Genomic DNA, 18,712 nt, shown 5'->3' on the forward strand with positions numbered 1-18,712 from the left:
TATGTGAGCATACAAATGAGTGTCAGCATCCAGGGTTTTATATTCAGCAGGATCTATAGGACGTTCTAATGTGAACAGGCTGGCCCATGTCTGGAAGGCATGGAAAAGATCCAGAAAACAGATTCTCTTCCTAAATGTCAAGAGACGTGTTCCAACCTATCAGGCTACAATTCACTAGGCAAGTTTCAGCAAAGTATTTCTTCATTGTTTTTCCTGGTGTCCTGGGTCCTTTCTGATGGGCATTAGCACTTGCCATATAATTTGGGGTTTGGGAGAATGCTGTTGTTAACACTTTATTTTTATTTTGAATTTTTCAAAGTCCCCAAATTATAGGAAAAGCTGTGATCCTCATAAGGTTAGTCTCTGGTGGAAAAATGCATATTCCTGATGCACTTGTCTTGGTATTTTTTTTCTTATTTATTTTTTACATTAAGAACTTTGGTGATATTCTGAAACTATTTGACATGACCTCATTTTGAAGGTAGCCACATAGACTTCTGCAGTCTAACTAATTTAACCCCTCAGTTGGAGAATAAACTTTCAAGCAATAGTATTTTGGGATCACATATTTATAATGATCACATATTTATCAGGAAATAACTGGGTGTTATCTCCTTCTTGAAAAGTCTATTCTGCATCAAAATAGGAACTCATCAATATGGCCACAATTTTATAATGCGCATACACACCCCTATGTGTATTTGTGTGTATGTTCACGTGTGCATGTCTATAGGCAGTAAAACTAGCTTTTTCTAGAAGCGGTGGTATTTTGATTTTCTTTGTGTTTTTCTGTATTTCAAAATATTTGCAATGATTAAACATAAAAACAATAATCACTGGACATAAAGACAGAAGAGTTTTTAAAGAATATCTTTCCCAGGCTCAGGCCCAAAATATAAAATCTTATAAAATAAAAAAATATTATCATATTATTTTGGCCAGATACTTCCAGAAAGTGAGAAATTAAAGAGAGATTTTTAAGGCTGAGTTTACCAGACGTGATCACCTCAAATGTAGTCTGTAAATCTACAGTTCCATTAACCGAGCCCCGAGAAAGGACACATCGCTCAGCGATGCTGAGGGCTCTTCTGTTTCTTTTTGTTAACTAGATTGAAAAAGAGGACCAAGCCGACCCCTCGGAAGAAGTGATGGAGGAGTTTCAAGTGAACGGTCGGCCTCAGCTCCTGGACTCACTGCTTCTCGACGCACGTGCCCTGGGACAGGTCACCCGGCTTTGAATATGACGCAGGGGCCACCACCTGCTGATGTGGCCACAGCCGATGCCCATAGTCCCCGTGGGGCGGGTGCCGCCGGGCAGCCTGCCTGGAGGTGAGAGGGGACACCTCTGTGCGTTAGGCTCCAGGCGGTGGGTCCCCGCAGCACCCTTTGGTCTCAGCCACAGCCCTGTCCCCTGAAGGATGTACACAGGCTTTCAGGATCTCTGGAGCAGGACGGCCCCACTGCCAGCCCATATGTTGTCGTCCAACCTCAAGACCCCTCCGTGCCTGGCATCTTGTTGCCTAGGCTGACTTTTAATCCTGGCCTCCTTCTTTGTCATTAGCCCTCTGCCTGGGCTCCTCTGTCCCCCTGCACCCTTTGGTCTCCGTCTGACCTCCTTAATCAGTCTCTGTACTAGCTCACAGTCAGAGGCCCAGTTGGCTTCAAGTGTGGAAGATTCAAGTTTTTTTGTAATAAGACATTAGGCTGCCAAATGGTCCGGAGATGCAAGGAGATTCCCAGGGAGGGTAGGAGCTGTCTAGATGCCAGAGGTGGCCAATGTGCTGGGTCAGAAGCTGGAGAAAAGTCGGAGGAAGGCGCTCCCTCCCACCCCTAGGCCCCTGTCTCCAGCCTCACACAGGGATCTGTGGGTGTCACCCCCCTGGGTGACAGCAAATACTCTCAGGAAACCATCTAAGTCCAACCCCTCTATGCTATGCTATGCTATGCTATGATAAGTCGCTTCAGTCGTGTCCGACTCTGTGCGACCCCATAGATGGCAGCCCACCAGGCTCCCCCGTCCCTGGGATTCTCCAGGCAAGAACACTGGAGTGGGTTGCCATTTCCTTCTCCAACGCATGAAAGTGAAAAGTGAAAGTGAAGTTGCTCAGTCGTGTCCAACTCTTAGCGACCCCATGGACTGCAGCCTACCAGGCTCCTCCGTCCATGGGATTTTCCAGGCAAGAGTACTGGAGTGGGGTGCCATAACCCCTCTGGACAGTCTCAACTCCAGCACTATCCGCTCTGTAGAATGTGTAACCCTGGGCAAGTAATCTGGGCTCAGAACCCTGGCCGCCTCCCCTCTCCCAAAGGCTCAGAGACAAGGCTGCTAAGTCGGCCCCTTGGGAGGCAATGCTGCCGTTTTCCCCTCTCCCCACCTCAGGACACAGGCAGACCCCAGGGCACCTTCGCAGGGCCAGAAAGGGTGCTCAGAGAGTTGCTGTTCTCAGGCCATGGAGCCCCAGATTCCTGGGGGAGGGCTGAGACCTGCCCCCCTACCCCCACCCCCACTCTCCATGCCTGGACCCCTTTATATACTGTAGAGGGATCAGGAAAGCTAGGAGAGGAACTTGGCCTTTGGAGAGGAGAATTAAGCCAGGGGAGGGGTGAGTTGGGGCAGCTGAGCAGTCCAAGACTTCCCTCCCTGTGTGTGAACCCACTCTGTGGGGTGTGGGGGTCTGAAGCCAGTTATCATGGAGCAGGGTTGGGGTTGACTTCTCATCTCTTCGTTTTGATTTGTTCCCACTATCTGTAGCCCTAGGCTCTTGAAAAGGACTTTTTGATCTTGAGGATGGGCTCTTGATCAGGGCCATAGGAACTTACTCCCTCACTCCACTCTGGTTCTACTATACTCCCTATACATATGCACATGTGGGGGGCAATGTCCCCAGGTAAAACAGAGGACCCTCAGATCACCTGGTGCTCCTGTGGATTGCTCTGTGTGTGTGTGTGTGTGTGTGTGTGTTTAGAAACTTGGCTTTGGGAGAATATCTTTGGGCTTGTCTTCACTCCCAGGCACAAATACTAGAGAGCCCCTCTGAGTTCTATGTCCATCCCACGGCCCTGGAGGACCCTGACCGCTGAAGCTGATCATGCGAGAAGACCACGCTCCCTTCAGGGCTGACCTTGATGTAGGATTCCACAGTGAAACCCAGCAGTGGCCTTGTAGGAGCACCCCTCCTCGGGCTACTTTCCCTACCCAGCTCAGAGAGGAGGAATGGAAGGGGAGAGTTGAGGGCATCCATCTCTCTTCAGGCTCCAGTGGGGTCCATTCCAGAAGGCTATTCCAACTTGTTTTTGCCAATGTGCCTATTGGTTTCTAAAGCCAGGGCTGAAGGGTGGAGGATACAGGGAACAGATCCTCCTCCCAGTCCTCCACCCCTCCAACCCTTCTACTCATGAGGCTGGAGGAGGGGAGGTGGAGCCAGGCCCCAACCCCAAAGGGTACAGAGCTCGTTGTTCTTCCAGACTTGGTCCACTTTGCTTGTGACTCAGAAGCCCTTTCGCTACCGAGCAAGACCACACTCTCTTGCCTCTTTCTGGTCTCTGCTTTTGTACGTGTAAGTGATATGTTGTCGTATCTATTAGTGCTTGTGCCAACCTCAGGGCTCTATTCTTACTGTTCATTCTGCCTGTGATGTTCTGGCCCAAGATCTTTGCACTAATGCCTTCAACTCAAATACCATGTCAGAGAGGCTTCCCTGGGAAGTCAGTGTGGTTTCCATAGGTACGCTCTATCGCATCGCTCTAGCAATGATCACCTTCTAAAACCATCTTGTTCATATAGTTACTTGTTTATTGCTTGGGACCCCACCTCCTCCTAATGTAAACTCCACAACTGCCAATACTTGTTTACTGCCACATTCTAAGTTCTCAACACTAGTAAGAACTCAATAAATGCTTGTTGACTGAATGGGTGTTTGTTTGTTATTCTTAAAATAGGCATAATTTTCCAAAAGTTCAGAGAGAGAAGTCAAAGGTGTCTATTGTGTTCAGCAGCAAGGAACCTTCTAGGGTGTGACTCTGTAGGGCACCCTCTGTGAGAGTCCATGGGAGGTGAGAACAGAAATTGGGGAAGGAAGATGCAACTCCCTCAACTCAGCTCCACCAGGAAGGGAGGCAGAGGAGGGGACCATAGCAGGGGTGTTCCATGAGGCCAGCTCACCCCTGGCATGTTGAACGCTGCTGGGAAGGAGGCAGCGGAGTGGGTGTAAGGAGGAGGAGGAGGAGATAACTGGTGGAGTCAGGAACTGAGCAAACTCTGGGAGATACTGATGGACAGAGAAGCCTAGCATGCTGTAGTCCATGGGGTTGCGAAGAGTCAGACACGACTTAGTGACTGAATAACAGGAAGTGAGGAGGCTGGCGAGAGGAAGCCAGGGTACAGGTGAGGGCATCAGGTGTGGAGCAGGGGTTCCTTCTCATCAGCAAAAAGGAAAGGAGAGCATGGGTTCTGGTGGGTTTGCAGGGTCAGTGACAGGAGCCTGAGGCAATTCCTGCCGTGGCTTTGATTTCTACTGGAGTAGGAGGGAAGGTGCCCTGTTCACAAATGGGGGTGATGATGGTGCTGTTAGGGGTCAGAGATATGAGGAGAGTGGAGAGGATTATAAAGAAATCACTTTATCTAAGGTCTTTGAAATCTTTTTAAACCTTTCTGCAGGTGAATTTCATTAATTAAGTTACAGTTCAAGGCAATATCTTGACACTAAGTTGTTGTCTATTATGTCACATTTAAATGTGAATCTAAGATCTAAATCTGAGACTCGTGTGGTCTCAGGAGAGGAAGATGGAAGAGTTGGAGAGGAAGGGCAGAGTTTAATATCCCCAAAGAATATAGAATCACAAGGAAGCTTTTACTACGGGAAGCTACAAAAACGCTGACTCATCACAGTGAGATGGGGCTGTGCTGTGGGACAGTCACTTGCTGAGTGTCCATCTGGGTTGCTGTTCAGACACCAGAGAAATGTGAAAACTTATTCTCCCAGGACAGCTTCTTGCCTGACTCCATAGCACATATGTCAACCCCATTAATAACATCATAACAGGTACTTACTATCTCTACTGAAATAAAATAAAGTATTTTTAACAAAGATGCTGCTGTTGGCCCAAGAGTGGGGTGTTTTATTTGCAATTCTGAGAAATTTGCCTACTGACTCTTCTTATTTGTAACACAGGTACAGACTTGCAAGAATGCTGGGTAAGGATAGTGATAAAATTTTTTTGTTGAGTATCAACTATATATCTATCCTGTGCCACATAGAGTTTTATGTTTGTAAATAGAAGAAGTTGGTTATGGCCTCCATGGCCATTGAATCATGACCTTGACCTTATTGCTATTATGTCGCAAACTGGAAGTTGCCAAACTGAGCTTGGTGAAACCCTGGGGTACTTGGAGATGCCACCTTATGAGATAAGCGGGAAGGAGAACCAACAAGGGTCCAGGCCACCTCCATGTCAACTAAAGCAGCTTTTAGGGTCTATGTTGATTTCTAATTTTATATAGATAAAGGGTCCCACTAGGGTAAAAGAGTCAAACAATCTCTACTTTCATGGCTGAAGCAGAAAAAAAAATTTTTTTTTTTTTGGCCTTGCCGTGGGGCTTACAGGATCTGAGTTCCCTGACCAGGGATTGAACCTATGCCCCGGAAGTGAAAGTGCCAAGTCCTAACCACTGGACCAGCAGGGAATTCTCAAATATTGATAGAATACTTATGATAGTAATTTTCTAAGTGATTTCTTGAAGAGTGTATTCTTTGGCAGTGACATTATAGATTTAGGTTCAGTTGATGGGTAAGGGTATTTCAATGACTACTTATTTCCTCTAAGGCAACATTCATCTACCACTGAGTTGAGTGTTTTGACTTTTGATCAAGGATTATCCAACATTTGGTGAGCAAAAGAACATAGATTACCCAATAGTTCTGATAATTATTTTCCTTTTAAGAAAATTGATATAAAAGTTTTATATTCAACATGGATCATATTCAAACTCATCTCTGTTGCACAAGATACATTTACTGTATAAACTATATTAATAGTACATAAAACCGGTTTGAGGAGAGTGGAGAAAATGAAAGGTGACAGCTCAAGGGGTGGTCTTTATAGCAAATCAAATATCTATCAGATTTGAGTCATTTGGTTCAAAAAGATCTCTTAACAATAAAACTAAATTCTGAGCTATGCTCAATCTCTAAGTCATGTCTGACTCTTTTTGACCCCTTGGGCTGTAGCCCATCAGGCTCCTCTGTCCATGGACTTTTCCAGGGAAGAATACTGGAGTGGGTTGCCATTTCCTCCTCCAGGGGATTTTTCCTGACCCAGGGATCAAACCCAATCTGCTGTCTCCCCTCCATTGACAGGTGGGCTCTTTACCACTGAGCTATCTGGGAAGCCTGAGTTCTAAGACAGCGTTCGCCTAATTACCAAAATAACATTCATAGTGGATTTTGAAGCATCCCAACATATCCCGAGGCTGGAGTCCTGGGGGAGCAGGTGGTAATATCAGGAGAAGCTCCTTTCTAGAACCCATGCTATGCTAAGTCACTTCAGTCATGCCCGACTCTGTGCGACCCCATAGACAGCAGCCCACCAGGCTCCCCCATCCCTGGGATTCTCCAGGCAAGAACACTGGAGTGGGTTGCCATTTCCTTCTCCAATGCATGAAAGTGAAAAGTGAAAGTGAAGTCGCTCAGTCGTGTCCGACTCTTAGCGACCCCATGGATTGCAGCCTACCAGGCTCCTCCGTCCATGGGATTTTCCAGGCAAGAGTACTGGAGTAGGGTGCCATTGCCTTCTCCACTAGAACCCATAGGCTGCATGTATTCTGTAGTGAGAGAAAGATTGATAATCTCAAGTAAGGAGGGTCAAGAAAGAAGGTACTTTCTTATAGCAAGAGGGTCTACGTTTCTAAAATTTCCTATAGCAAAAAGATATAAGCTCACTAGGAAGAAAGATTGGGAATGTGTGGGTCCATGTTTGAGAAGGTGGCTGATGGCAATGTTAGTCATTTATGTGTTGAGTTAATGGCAGATATTCCTGGTGAAAATGGGAAGTTATTGGCACTGACATTAGCTAAGCCAGCCCTCGCTGGAGAAAGTTATGAGCTCTTGGGGCCATTCTTTGTCAGTGAAGCCAGGGCCAATATTAGTTGCTGATATTTTATCAAATCCTGAAAATAGTTTCTTGGCCCAGGTGATGGTCCAAGCATAGCCCTGTGCTGTCCACCAAGCAAGTCTGTTTGATTAGCGATGAAGTGGAGAAATCCCCATTGTGTTCACCATTGAAGAGGGCTGGGTAGTCTGTCATTCAGAGAGTGTGGGATTCAATAGACATTCTGGCAGTTTTTCATCAAGTCATGTTTACAAATCAAAAGCAAAGCTTTTCCTGATACCTCATAGGTACCTCTACCCAGGTGTTGCCCATTCACAGCTAATTCACTTGTAGGCATGCCTCTTCCATAGCAAGAAGCAAGCGAAGGTCACAGTGGGGTTGAGTGCCCTGGTACTGCCAGGGCGTGTGCTCAGGGAGCCTGAGCTTCCAGGATGGCTCCCATCCTGGCTCCCAGGATGTCTCACTGATGGGAGTTACTTAGTGATCTTCCTGGATTTGGTTAATTTCTGAGACCTCTGAAGTACATCCATCTTTGGCTTTGCTATCTGCAATTCCTGTCTCCGCAAGGCAGCATCTCTCTTCTCTCCAGGAAGAAATCTTGATGCATCAGGAATAAAAAGTCTGGTTTCTTGGGCTTTTTTTTTCACCACATAATGATCTAACAGATTTTTACATAATCTATCTTCACTATAATTCATCTTCCGTTTCTTGAATTCTCTGTGAACATATCCTTCTGCAGCTGACAGCTTCTGTTCTTTCTCTTCTGGCTTATAAGCTTTGTGAGTCAGACCCTTTAACAGAATCTTAGTTTTCTGCTGATGGAGATCATTAAGGACCTCCACTGCCAGCTGCAAGATTTTGCATTTATTTTCAACCAGAGCTTTGCCTGCAAGCAATGAAAAAGAAAATCATTTTCCAACTTTTTTTCTTCCAGCTGATACCTCGCTGACACTTCATTATTTGGCTTGGAATGTAAATAGTGCCTGTTTTCTTCAACTCTTGTTACTGTGGATTTTGGTATCATCTACTTTCCTGACTTTTCTTTCTTTTTTTTTTTTTTTTTTAACAATGGTAATCTGCCAACCAAATCTTTATTTTTAAAACGATCCCATTCACTTCCTTCCCTATAGTTTTTCTCCTCTGATCTTTCATGACTAGGTTTTAGCTGCAGAGCATATTTATTGAGAACTTCAATGCCATTATTTTCCTAAGTCACAGCTTCTTCCCGAGATGTGAACTCTTACCTGATTTGCTCACCAGTCCCCATGGCCAGGGCTGGGAGGGTAGGAACAGCAAGGGGCAGAAGGGGATCACCCTGCCTCCTCCAATGGCTTCCTCTCCTTCTAGCTCCTGTCTTCCTTTCATCTCTTTCCGTCTCTCATCTGTTTTTCTACAGTTTAAATTCACAGAAGATCTTGGTGCTTAGATTTCTAGCAGAGCTACTAACAATTTTTACACATTTTTATTGCTTTGGGTTTCACAATGTCTTTGCTGCCTTCTCCAGATGCTGTTCTCAGCTGTTCATGAAGATTCTGCCCAAATCAGCATGTTGATTCGTGCAGGCCCCCACCATCAGGTGACCAAGAGTGATGCCGAGAGGGGTGCTGACCCACACCCACGTGTATTCTGGCTCCAGGTCTCTCCAGTCCCTATTCTTCACTTCCCTAACTGGCCTTGCCCAGGTGCCATCATGTCAGGCTCTCTTGAGTCACGATGGTTGTGTCACTACTGAATCTGCCTCCTTAACTTGCTTTCACCCACAGTTTTAATTTGCTTCTACCTGCATCTTCTCCGGTCTCCAAAAGTCCTCCAAATACTTGAATCCGGCTCCTCAGATGACAACTTCCCTTTTCTTCTGGTGTACGTTTCCCTTCAGTGAGCTCTTGAAGTCCTAGTAAGAGAATCTCTGGAGTCCAAAGGAGGAGCTGGGGGCATTTAGCACCAAACTGGTGTGTGTGTGTGTGTGCACGCATGTGTGTGTCAGAGACAGACAGGGAGACAGAGACAGAGTCTTTCTTTTTTGTGGCCTCTTTCCTTCTGCTGCTTCATGTGCTCTGGGGAGGCTGGCTCCCTTCCTTCCACCCCCTAACTCCCTGTCACCCCTGTGCTCAAAATCATATGCAGATGGTGGGAGGTACAGGGTTCCCCGGCAAGGGTAAACCCACTGGTGCTTCTTGCCCAAACAGGAGGAGGTTTGGTTGGCATGTCTTTCCAATTCCCTCTCTCTTTTGACTTGTGAAACTCATGTTGCTGTGAAAATGGAAAAGCTTTAGTGTACATATATCATCCAACAAAGTTTCCTAAAGCTGCTTCTTAAAGCAGCTCTGTTTTTTGAACACTTCTAACACCTACTGGGATATAACTGATTTAGAACAGTATTATACAGTGACTTTCTCCTACAGGGAATTCATTATGCCAATGAAATTGTTTAAACAGGACACTGTTAGCATGGGGGGCAAATCAGGGATGTGTGTATGTACGTGTTTTTCCTTCCTAAACAGAGAGCTCATTTTGCCTCAAAATCTCAGCCCCCATTAAAACATTTTAGAGAACTACCTGACTTGCTCTCCACCCGTCATTTTTAGGAGCCCTCCTTTCACATACGACCCTGGAGCAGTAAGCACTTTTATATTTATACCTAAGAGATCAAAACAAAAGGGTCTGTCCTCAAGTTCATGGATAAGTCTGCGCATCCCCAGAGTCATTGGCCAACAAGGTCAATATTTGCTGGCTGAGTAAATAACAAAAATATATTGAAAAAATTATTTAGAGGCTTATTGAGTAGTATGTAAGTAAAGACTCAGAAATGAAAATGCCAACCAGCGGGCAGAGGGTCCAGATGACAACCTGAGATGCTCAGGGTCACAAAGCTCTTTCAGAGAATAGCGGAGCAGACCTGATACTACACTGCCATCTCCCCTCACCCTCCAGCTCGCTTACTCAGGGATTACAGCTGTGATTTTGACAAACAGGCGATTATTTTCCATGCCCTGGCCCGAGTGAGGAATAAGGCATTTTACTTGAGGGGCTGTAGCCAGAGACTCTATGCCAAGGAAAGACCAAATATGAAATCATGTTATCAGTTCAGAGCAAAAGAAATGGGCAGAGTCCTTCCTCTGTTGCAGGCTCCTCTGTCTCCATTAGAGTATCTAGAAGGAGATAATGATGTCAGACCCCACATGTGGATCCTTGCCACTGTTCCACAGAGTAACTCTTATGATCAAGGTACCTGATTTTACTTAAGCTATGGCTTTCAGAAAATAAGAATCTACTGAGCTAAAATTCTTCGATTTTTCAAATCCTTTTTTCTCTGCCCCGAGCAATATAACTATGAATATTTCTATTTAGGCTTTATCCACAATGAATATAAAGTAAGATTTCATTTGAATATGTTAACCTCTCAGTACAATATATATCTGGATTTTTAAAAAATCCAGATTTTTTATCAGTTCCTTGATATTTCTTATCTTGCTGTCTACACCTTTACTTTGCAAAATTTTAATACCTTCACATAAGAGCAAATATAGTAAATTAGTAAGGTTTTCAATTGCTGGCATTGAAAATAGAGGCTCAAAGAAAGTTTCAGGAAAATGGACAAAAATCCTGGATTCTGGAAAGGGCATTTATAACAAAAACTGACTCAGACATGTCTTGTTTCTCATCAGCTGTATGACTTGGGTCAAGTCATTCAACTCATCAGTGCCGTGGTTTATTTGTGAACGGGAAAGGATGATGCCTCCCTTACCTTCACTTTCTCACAGGGCTACTGTGCAGAGTGAAGAAGATGAACTTTTTGAATCTAAAAGATTTAGCACACTAAGATGGAAATAAATTTTTGGAGGGGCTACTTTCAGAGGCTAGTTGACAGAGGTCGGCTAACCACTTTTCAGTCATCTAGAATGCCAGGAACTTGGCTGCTATGATTGACTGCTGTGATCAGAGTCTAGCCAGTCTGTTTATTGATACAGAACAAGGCCTGGAACCATACTGGGCTGAGAAAAGGATATCTTGGTCCCCGACTCTGGACCTAGACTCATGCATGCCTAGGACTGAGCAAAGTGAACAAAGTTCCCTGAGGTGGGGCAGGCTTTCGGAACAGGAAATACATGGCTTAACCAGAGCACTCTGCCTTGCCAAGTGGTATTTACAATCCTAGGGTAGAGAGAAAGGGCACTGAACAAAGGAAAGGACCCATCACGTGGCCAGAAGGCATGAGGTTCTAGAATGTGCCCAGCTTCAGACACCCACCCAACCTTTCAGTCAAGGAACACTATCTATTTCTGAAGAAGGTGGGGAGGTCAACTGAGATGCGCAGATGCAACCACTGGGAAAATACTTTAGAGTTCTCATCTGACAGGTTTTTTTTTTTTCCCTCCCTCAACAGCATTTTGAAAATACTGTCCTGTGGTCTGTTGACCGCTATAATTGCCAATGAGAAATATGCTGTCCTTCCATTGTAAGTAAATTGTATTTTTTTCTTTGGTTACTTTTAAAGACTTTTCTCTTTGTCTTCACTATAATATCACTAAGTATGGATTTATTTTTATTTCTTTTGCTCAGGACTCAAGTTTCTTTCAATTTGAAGACATGTATCTTTCTTCAGGGATGTGTAATAAAACCACAAGATATTGTTATACAACCATGATAAAGGCAAAAATAAAAATTATCAGTTGTTTGCCAGGATGTGGGAAAAATTCAAGCCATTGTTGAGAATTTGTAAATTATTACAACATTTCTGGGGTGTAATCTGGGGGTACCAGCAAAATAAGATACTGTATAGCCTATGATCAAGTAATTATATTAGGCACCAATCCTGAGACAACTTGCATTCATATAAAAAGGAGATACAAGTACATCTGTTCAGTGAAGCATTGCTTACCATTGGGGGGGGGGAAAAGAGAAAGAAATTAATCAAAATGTCCATCAATAGGAGAATCAATCATGTAATATCCAATAAATAAATCCTGAACAGCAGTTAAGTGAATCAGGTATTCTCACACCAGGTAGATAAATTTGGAAGACAAAATGAGGAATATAAAAAATAGGTGGTAAATGCAGTGATGCCCTATGTATAGATTTTAACCACCCACAAAGCTATAATTGTCCAATATGCAGAAACAGTAAGATCTCTCACTCTCTAGAGTGCAACAGAATTTTTTTAAAAAAAAGAGAGAGAGAGACAATAAAAGGCAATCCAAGAAATATCTATCCTCTTGGAAACCAAAAAGAAGATCTGAAATAATTCCTGGCTTGAAGAAATAACAGAAATTAAAGGCTGTATAGAAGTGGTCAATAGTAATAGCCAGACACAAATGTGCTTGGGGAGGTAAGGGGGACAAATGACCAACCTGGGGTCTCTCCAGGCTTAAAAGTCTTAGAAAACAAAGATACTTGTTTGGAGTCCATTTTTAAAAATCTGAGTTGAACTGTGGTTTCTGACAGGGGAAAAGGGGAAGGTTAGAATATACTCCTCCCTCCCAAGCTTCCCTTGGTGACAGGCAGGAAGGCACAGTAGAGGATAATGGAATGTAGTAGAATGTGGAGGGACGTAAAATGGGCAGTACTAGGTGGAGGGAAGCTCAGAGCAAGGAGAGCGAGTGTACGTGGGCCTGCACGGCGCTGGGGGCTGGGACGGCCAAGCACAAATGCCTGAAGTACCAACAAGGCCACGGATCCGTGTCCCTGAGTGGGCATGGCCAGACGGAGCCAGGCTTGAAGGGCACGTGAGGAGCTGGGGGAGCAATGCCAGGGGAAGTCCTGCTTGAGGTGGGGGCTGGGTGAGAGGGAGTGCCAGGAGCCGGGAGGAAGCATGCGAGACTCAGATGGGCTGTAGCTCAGAACGCCATCCTCCTGGAGAGTGGAAGTTGGCCATGTACTGTCCCGAGGCAGCTGGAAGGACAGAGTGCCCTGGCTTCCTCACGTAGGGAGGTCACTTCTCTGTGAAAGTGGTGATGTTAATAACAGGCAGGGAATCGAACGACACAGAGCTTTCAGATAGACATGCTACCTGCCTACATTCAGGTGCTAAACGACCAACCAAATGAGAACCTCTAATGAACAGTTTCCAAGGATGAGAAATCCGAGGTCATTACATTCCTGGGAATAACACCCGGGGTGCCATGACAGACTACCAGAAAGCACAGATTAGTGGGCCAGCCCCACTCAGACCCAGTGAGGAAACTTCATATTCTTTTAGCTCGTTTTAGATCTTGGCAAAGCCAGACCCCATGCTCCAAGCTTGCTGGGTTCTACCCTCCATATCATCTAGGAGATACAACAAGGTTACTACAGAATGTGACATTGAGGAGCGAGCATGGTGTATATTAATTCATGTAGAAATTGTATATCAGCACAGAAATGTTAATAACTAGAAATGACTGAATTTTCTATGTTGTCTGTTGTGGAAATAAAGGCCGCTGTGGGGTGGATCAAAAATATCTGGAAATTACTTGAAACTGATAAATAACTAAACAGAATGATAACTAAAATGTACCATAATTCAACTGTATTTTTTATCTTTTAATGATTGGTTCTGGGGAGCCCTATGCAGTGAACATTACAAAAATCACATGATGCTCCAAAAGCTACTCTTGGTAAATTTCTTGAGTGGGAATTCCCAACTGTAACGTTTGGCATATTATTCTGATAGTTCTCTATGTCAATTGATTTTGTTTTGACATTTTGACTGGTTTTGGGAAAACTGAGGTGTGTACCATAAATTGTCTTGATACGTGCTTAAATTGTGATTCTCTGGGTGGAAAGTTCTGGTTGATAGCGTTTGCCAATTTCCGTGCTGTAAATACTTCCATTATGGCTGGCTGCAAGCTACAAACGCAGTATCGCTGAGTGCAGAATTGGGAAGAGGTGCACGAAGTGGATCCTTGAGAGTTGGTACAGGACACTGTATATACCTGTGGGCCTGTGTAAAACTACAATTTTTTACTAAACATATTGCCCCATAACCATGCAAAGGCATTAGTGGAAGAAAAAATAAAAGGAAAAATAAATTCCAACTGGGAGCTCAAACAGAGAAAACTGGCAGAGGATTTTTAAAAAAACTTTGTCTATATTCTACATTTTATTATTATCCTTTATTAAGCATCTATGTTTCACCCTGAGTGTTCTGAACTCTTCGTTTCTTTGGTGTTCCCCTGGATAGAGGCTAGGGTTTCCTCTCCTTTCAGATATTGGTGCTAAGACGATGCTGACCAAAGAATCAATGGGACCTGCTCACCGTGAAGCCAGTTTCAGGACGGCCGAGCTGATGGTGGAGACAGAAGAGAAGACACAGAGCCTCCTGAGTTTGGGGACGTGTGTTGATATTTAGATGTATGGTTTGGTATGATAATGTATTACTTTAAAAAAATTAATGCTCATGAAAACAAGAAAAACCAGTTGTTCAAAAATTGAAAAACAATGGAATAATAAAGTCTTCTATTAGAGTAAGCCAAGAAGAAATTTATTAAACTTGAGATGAATTGGAAATTTCAATAAGAATCCATGGATGTGTTTTTAAAGGAGGTTTTATCTGTTCTGTCCCTGCAGTGATTTATGCCATTGGATATTTTTGCTGCCATCTGTCCAACTCCAGTCAGAAAGTAGGACAAGCTTATTTGTAGAACTAGTGCTTCTGGTTTCTAAAACTATTCTCCAAGGAGAGGGACAAATGCCCTTGGGGGATAGCTGACTCCATATTTCTGTGCAGGGGAAAAATTCAGGATGAGTTTGTAAATTCTAGATGTTGAAAGAAAGCAAGGTTGCATCTGTAGCAACATGAGCGGACCTGGACACTGTCATACTGAGTGAAGTAAGTCAGAGAAGGAGAAATAGCGTATGACACCTCTCATAAGTGAAATCTAAAAAGCAGTGATACAAATGAACCTACAAAGCAGAAAGAGACTCACAGACTCAGACAATGAACTTATTCTCTAAGTTTGGCGGGGGTAGGGGAAAGGACGGAGGGAAGGGATAGTTAGGGAGTTGGGGATGGACGTGTACACTCTTCTGCATTCAAAATGGATAACCAACAAGGCCCTACTGTACAACAGTAATGTTATATGGCACCTGGATGGGAGAGGAGTTTGGAGGAGAATGGATACATATATATGTATGGCTGAGTCCCATCACCGCTCATCTGAAACTATCACAGCATTGTTAATCGGCTATACCCCAACTGAAAATAAAAAGTTTAAATGAAAAAAAAAAGCAAGGTTGCATTAAGGTATCAGAGTCATAAATCCATAATGGTTCAAAAGAGAAGATAAAACAGAACTGCCTGAAAAAAATACAGCCAGTCTCTGAAATTGTTTACTGAAAAGGCTGTGTGTGTGTGTGTGTAAAATCGCTCAGTTGCGGACAACTCTCTGCAACCCCATGGACTGCAGCCTGCCAGGCTCCTCTGTCCATGGGATTCACCAGGCAACAATACTGGAGTGGGTTGCCATGCCCTTCTCCAGACTGAAAAGGCTATATGTTGATTAATAAAAATTATGTGAGGCCTACACACAAGCAACAGTTTGAAAATGCAAGAAACTGTCTTTTTCTATAAGGAGATGAGCTCGTAACAGGACATAGTCATGGGACGATAGCAATATTCATGATCTCTGTGAAATGCGGTTTATTTGATAGAAAAGCGAATTGGAGGGAGTCAGGATTTTTCATGATGCCAGGGGTGACTTTTATTTTATTTTTTTTAATTTAATATTATTTTTAAACTTTACAATATTGTATTGGTTTTGCCAAATATTGAAATGAATCTGCCACAGGTATACATGTGTTCCCCATTCTGAACCCTCCTCCCTCCTCCCTCCCCATATCATCCCTCTGGGTCGTCCCAGTGCACCAGCCCCAAGCATCCAGTATCGTGCATCGAACCTGGACTGGCGACTTGTTTCATATATGATATTATACATGTTTCAATGCCATTCTCCAAAATCATCCCACCCTCTCCCTCTCCCACAGAATCCAAAAGACTGTTCTATACATCAGTGTCTCTTTTGCTGTCTCATACACAGGGTTATTGTTACCATCTTTCTAAATTCCATATATATGCGTTAGTATACTGTATTGGTGTTTTTCTTTCTGGCTTACTTCACTCTGTATAATAGGCTCCAGTTTCATCCACCTCATTAGAACTGATTCAAATGTATTCTTTTTAATGGCTGAGTAATAATACTCCATTGTGTATATGTACCATAGCTTTCTTATGCATTCATCTGCTGATGGACATCTAGGTTGCTTCCATGTCCTGGCAATTATAAACAGTGCTGCGATGAACATTGGGGTACACGTGTCTCTTTCCCTTCTGGTTTCCTCAGTGTGTATGCCCAGCAGTGGGATTGCTGGATCATAAGGCAGTTCTATTTCCAGGTTTTTAAGGAATCTCCACACTGTTCTCCATAGTGGCTGTACTAGTTTGCATTCCCACCAACAGTGGAAGAGGGTTCCCTTTTCTCCACACCCTCTCCAGCATTTATTGCTTGTAGATTTTTGGATCGCAGCCATTCTGACTGGTGTGAAATGGTACCTCATAGTGGTTTTGCTTTGCATTTCTCTGATAATGAGTGATGTTGAGCATCTTTTCGTGTGTTTGTTAGCCATCTGTATGTCTTCTTTGGAGAAATGTCTATTTAGTTCTTTGGCCCATTTTTTGATTGGGTCATTTATTTTTCTGGAGTTGAGCTGTAGGAGTTGCTTGTATATTCTCGAGATTAGTTGTTTGTCAGTTGCTTCATTTGCTATTATTTTCTCCCATTCTGAAGGCTGTCTTTTCACCTTGCTAATAGTTTCCTTTGATGTGCAGAAGCTTTTAAGGTTAATTAGGTCCCATTTGTTTATTTTTGCTTTTATTTCCAATATTCTGGAAGGTGGGTCATAGAGGATCCTGCTGTGATGTATGTCAGAGAGTGTTTTGCCTATGTTCTCCTCTAGGAGTTTTATAGTTTCTGGTCTTACGTTGAGATCTTTAATCCATTTTGAGTTTATTTTTGTGTATGGTGTTAGAAAGTGTTCTAGTTTCATTCTTTTATAAGTGGTTGACCAGATTTCCCAGCACCACTTGTTAAAGAGATTGTCTTTAGTCCATTGTATATTCTTGCCTCCTTTGTCGAAGATAAGGTGTCCATATGTGCGTGGATTTATCTCTGGGCTTTCTATTTTGTTCCATTGATCTATATTTCTGTCTTTGTGCCAGTACCATACTGTCTTGATAACTGTGGCTTTGTAGTAGAGCCTGAAGTCAGGCAGGTTGATTCCTCCAGTTCCATTCTTCTTTCTCAAGATCGCTTTGGCTATTTGAGGTTTTTTGTATTTCCATACAAATTGTGAAATTATTTGTTCTAGTTCTGTGAAGAATACTGTTGGTAGCTTGATAGGGATTGCATTGAATCTATAAATTGCTTTGGGTAGTATACTCATTTTCACTATATTGATTCTTCCAATCCATGAACATGGTATATTTCTCCATCTATTAGTGTCCTCTTTGATTTCTTTCACCAGTGTTTTATAGTTTTCTATATATAGGTCTTTAGTTTGTTTAGGTAGATATATTCCTAAGTATTTTATTCTTTCCGTTGCAATGGTGAATGGAATTGTTTCCTTAATTTCTCTTTCTGTTTTCTCATTATTAGTGTATAGGAATGCAAGGGATTTCTGTGTGTTGATTTTATATCCTGCAACTTTACTATAGTCATTGATTAGTTCTAGTAATTTTCTGGTGGAGTCTTTAGGGTTTTCTATGTAGAGGATCATGTCATCTGCAAATAGTGAGAGCTTTACTTCTTCTTTTCCAATTTGGATTCCTTTTATTTCTTTTTCTGCTCTGATTGCTGTGGCCAAAACTTCCAAAACTATGTTGAATAGTAATGGTGAAAGTGGACACCCTTGTCTTGTTCCTGACTTTAGAGGAAATGCTTTCAATTTTTCACCATTGAGGATAATGTTTGCTGTGGGTTTGTCATATATAGCTTTTATTATGTTGAGGTATGTTCCTTCTATTCCTGCTTTCTGGAGAGTTTTGATCATAAATGGATGTTGAATTTTGTCAAAGGCTTTCTCTGCATCTATTGAGATAATCATATGGTTTTTATTTTTCAATTTGTTAATGTGGTATATTACATAGATTGATTTGCGGATATTGAAGAATCCTTGCATCCCTGGGATAAAGCCCACTTGGTCATGGTGTATGATCTTTTTAATGTGTTGTTGGATTCTGATTGCTAGAATTTTGTTAAGGATTTTTGCATCTATGTTCATCAGTGATATTGGCCTGTAGTTTTCTTTTTTCGTGGGATCTTTGTCAGGTTTTGGTATTAGGGTGATGGTGGCCTCATAGAATGAGTTTGGAAGTTTACCTTCCTCTGCAAGTTTCTGGAAGAGTTTGAGTAGGATAGGTGTTAGCTCTTCTCTAAATTTTTGGTAGAATTCAGCTGTGAAGCCGTCTGGACCTGGGCTTTTGTTTGCTGGAAGATTTTTGATTACAGTTTCAATTTCCGTGCTTGTGATGGGTCTGTTAAGATTTTCTATTTCTTCCTGGTCCAGTTTTGGAAAGTTGTACTTTTTTAAGAATTTGTCCATTTCTTCCACGTTGTCCATTTTATTGGCATAT

General features: G+C 43.0%; 1 protein-coding gene and 1 long non-coding RNA gene across 4 annotated transcripts in view; one reads left to right on the forward strand and one right to left on the reverse strand.

Moving 5' to 3' along the window:
- Positions 1-13,847, forward strand: part of LOC102398531 (myelin associated oligodendrocyte basic protein) — a 45,081-nt gene extending 31,234 nt beyond the window's left edge. For 2 of the 3 annotated variants that reach the window (XM_006067365.3, XM_006067364.3), the window contains 3 exons: positions 1,110-1,329; positions 11,492-11,563; positions 11,668-13,847. Coding sequence is in view for 2 of the 3 variants with exons in the window: in XM_006067364.3 (XP_006067426.1) it covers positions 1,110-1,149 (40 nt within the window). In the remaining variant the exon portion in view is untranslated. Of the gene's footprint in view, positions 1-1,109; positions 1,330-3,012; positions 3,911-11,491; positions 11,564-11,667 lie in introns of those variants that run through there. The other variant, XM_025272361.3, reaches the window with a different exon arrangement.
- LOC102399284 overlaps positions 1-18,712 on the reverse strand; it is a 211,810-nt gene that overhangs the window by 46,217 nt on the left and 146,881 nt on the right. The window lies entirely within an intron of this gene.

Source organism: Bubalus bubalis, chromosome 21 (assembly GCF_019923935.1).
Source record: "Bubalus bubalis isolate 160015118507 breed Murrah chromosome 21, NDDB_SH_1, whole genome shotgun sequence".
NCBI lineage: Eukaryota > Metazoa > Chordata > Mammalia > Artiodactyla > Bovidae > Bubalus > Bubalus bubalis.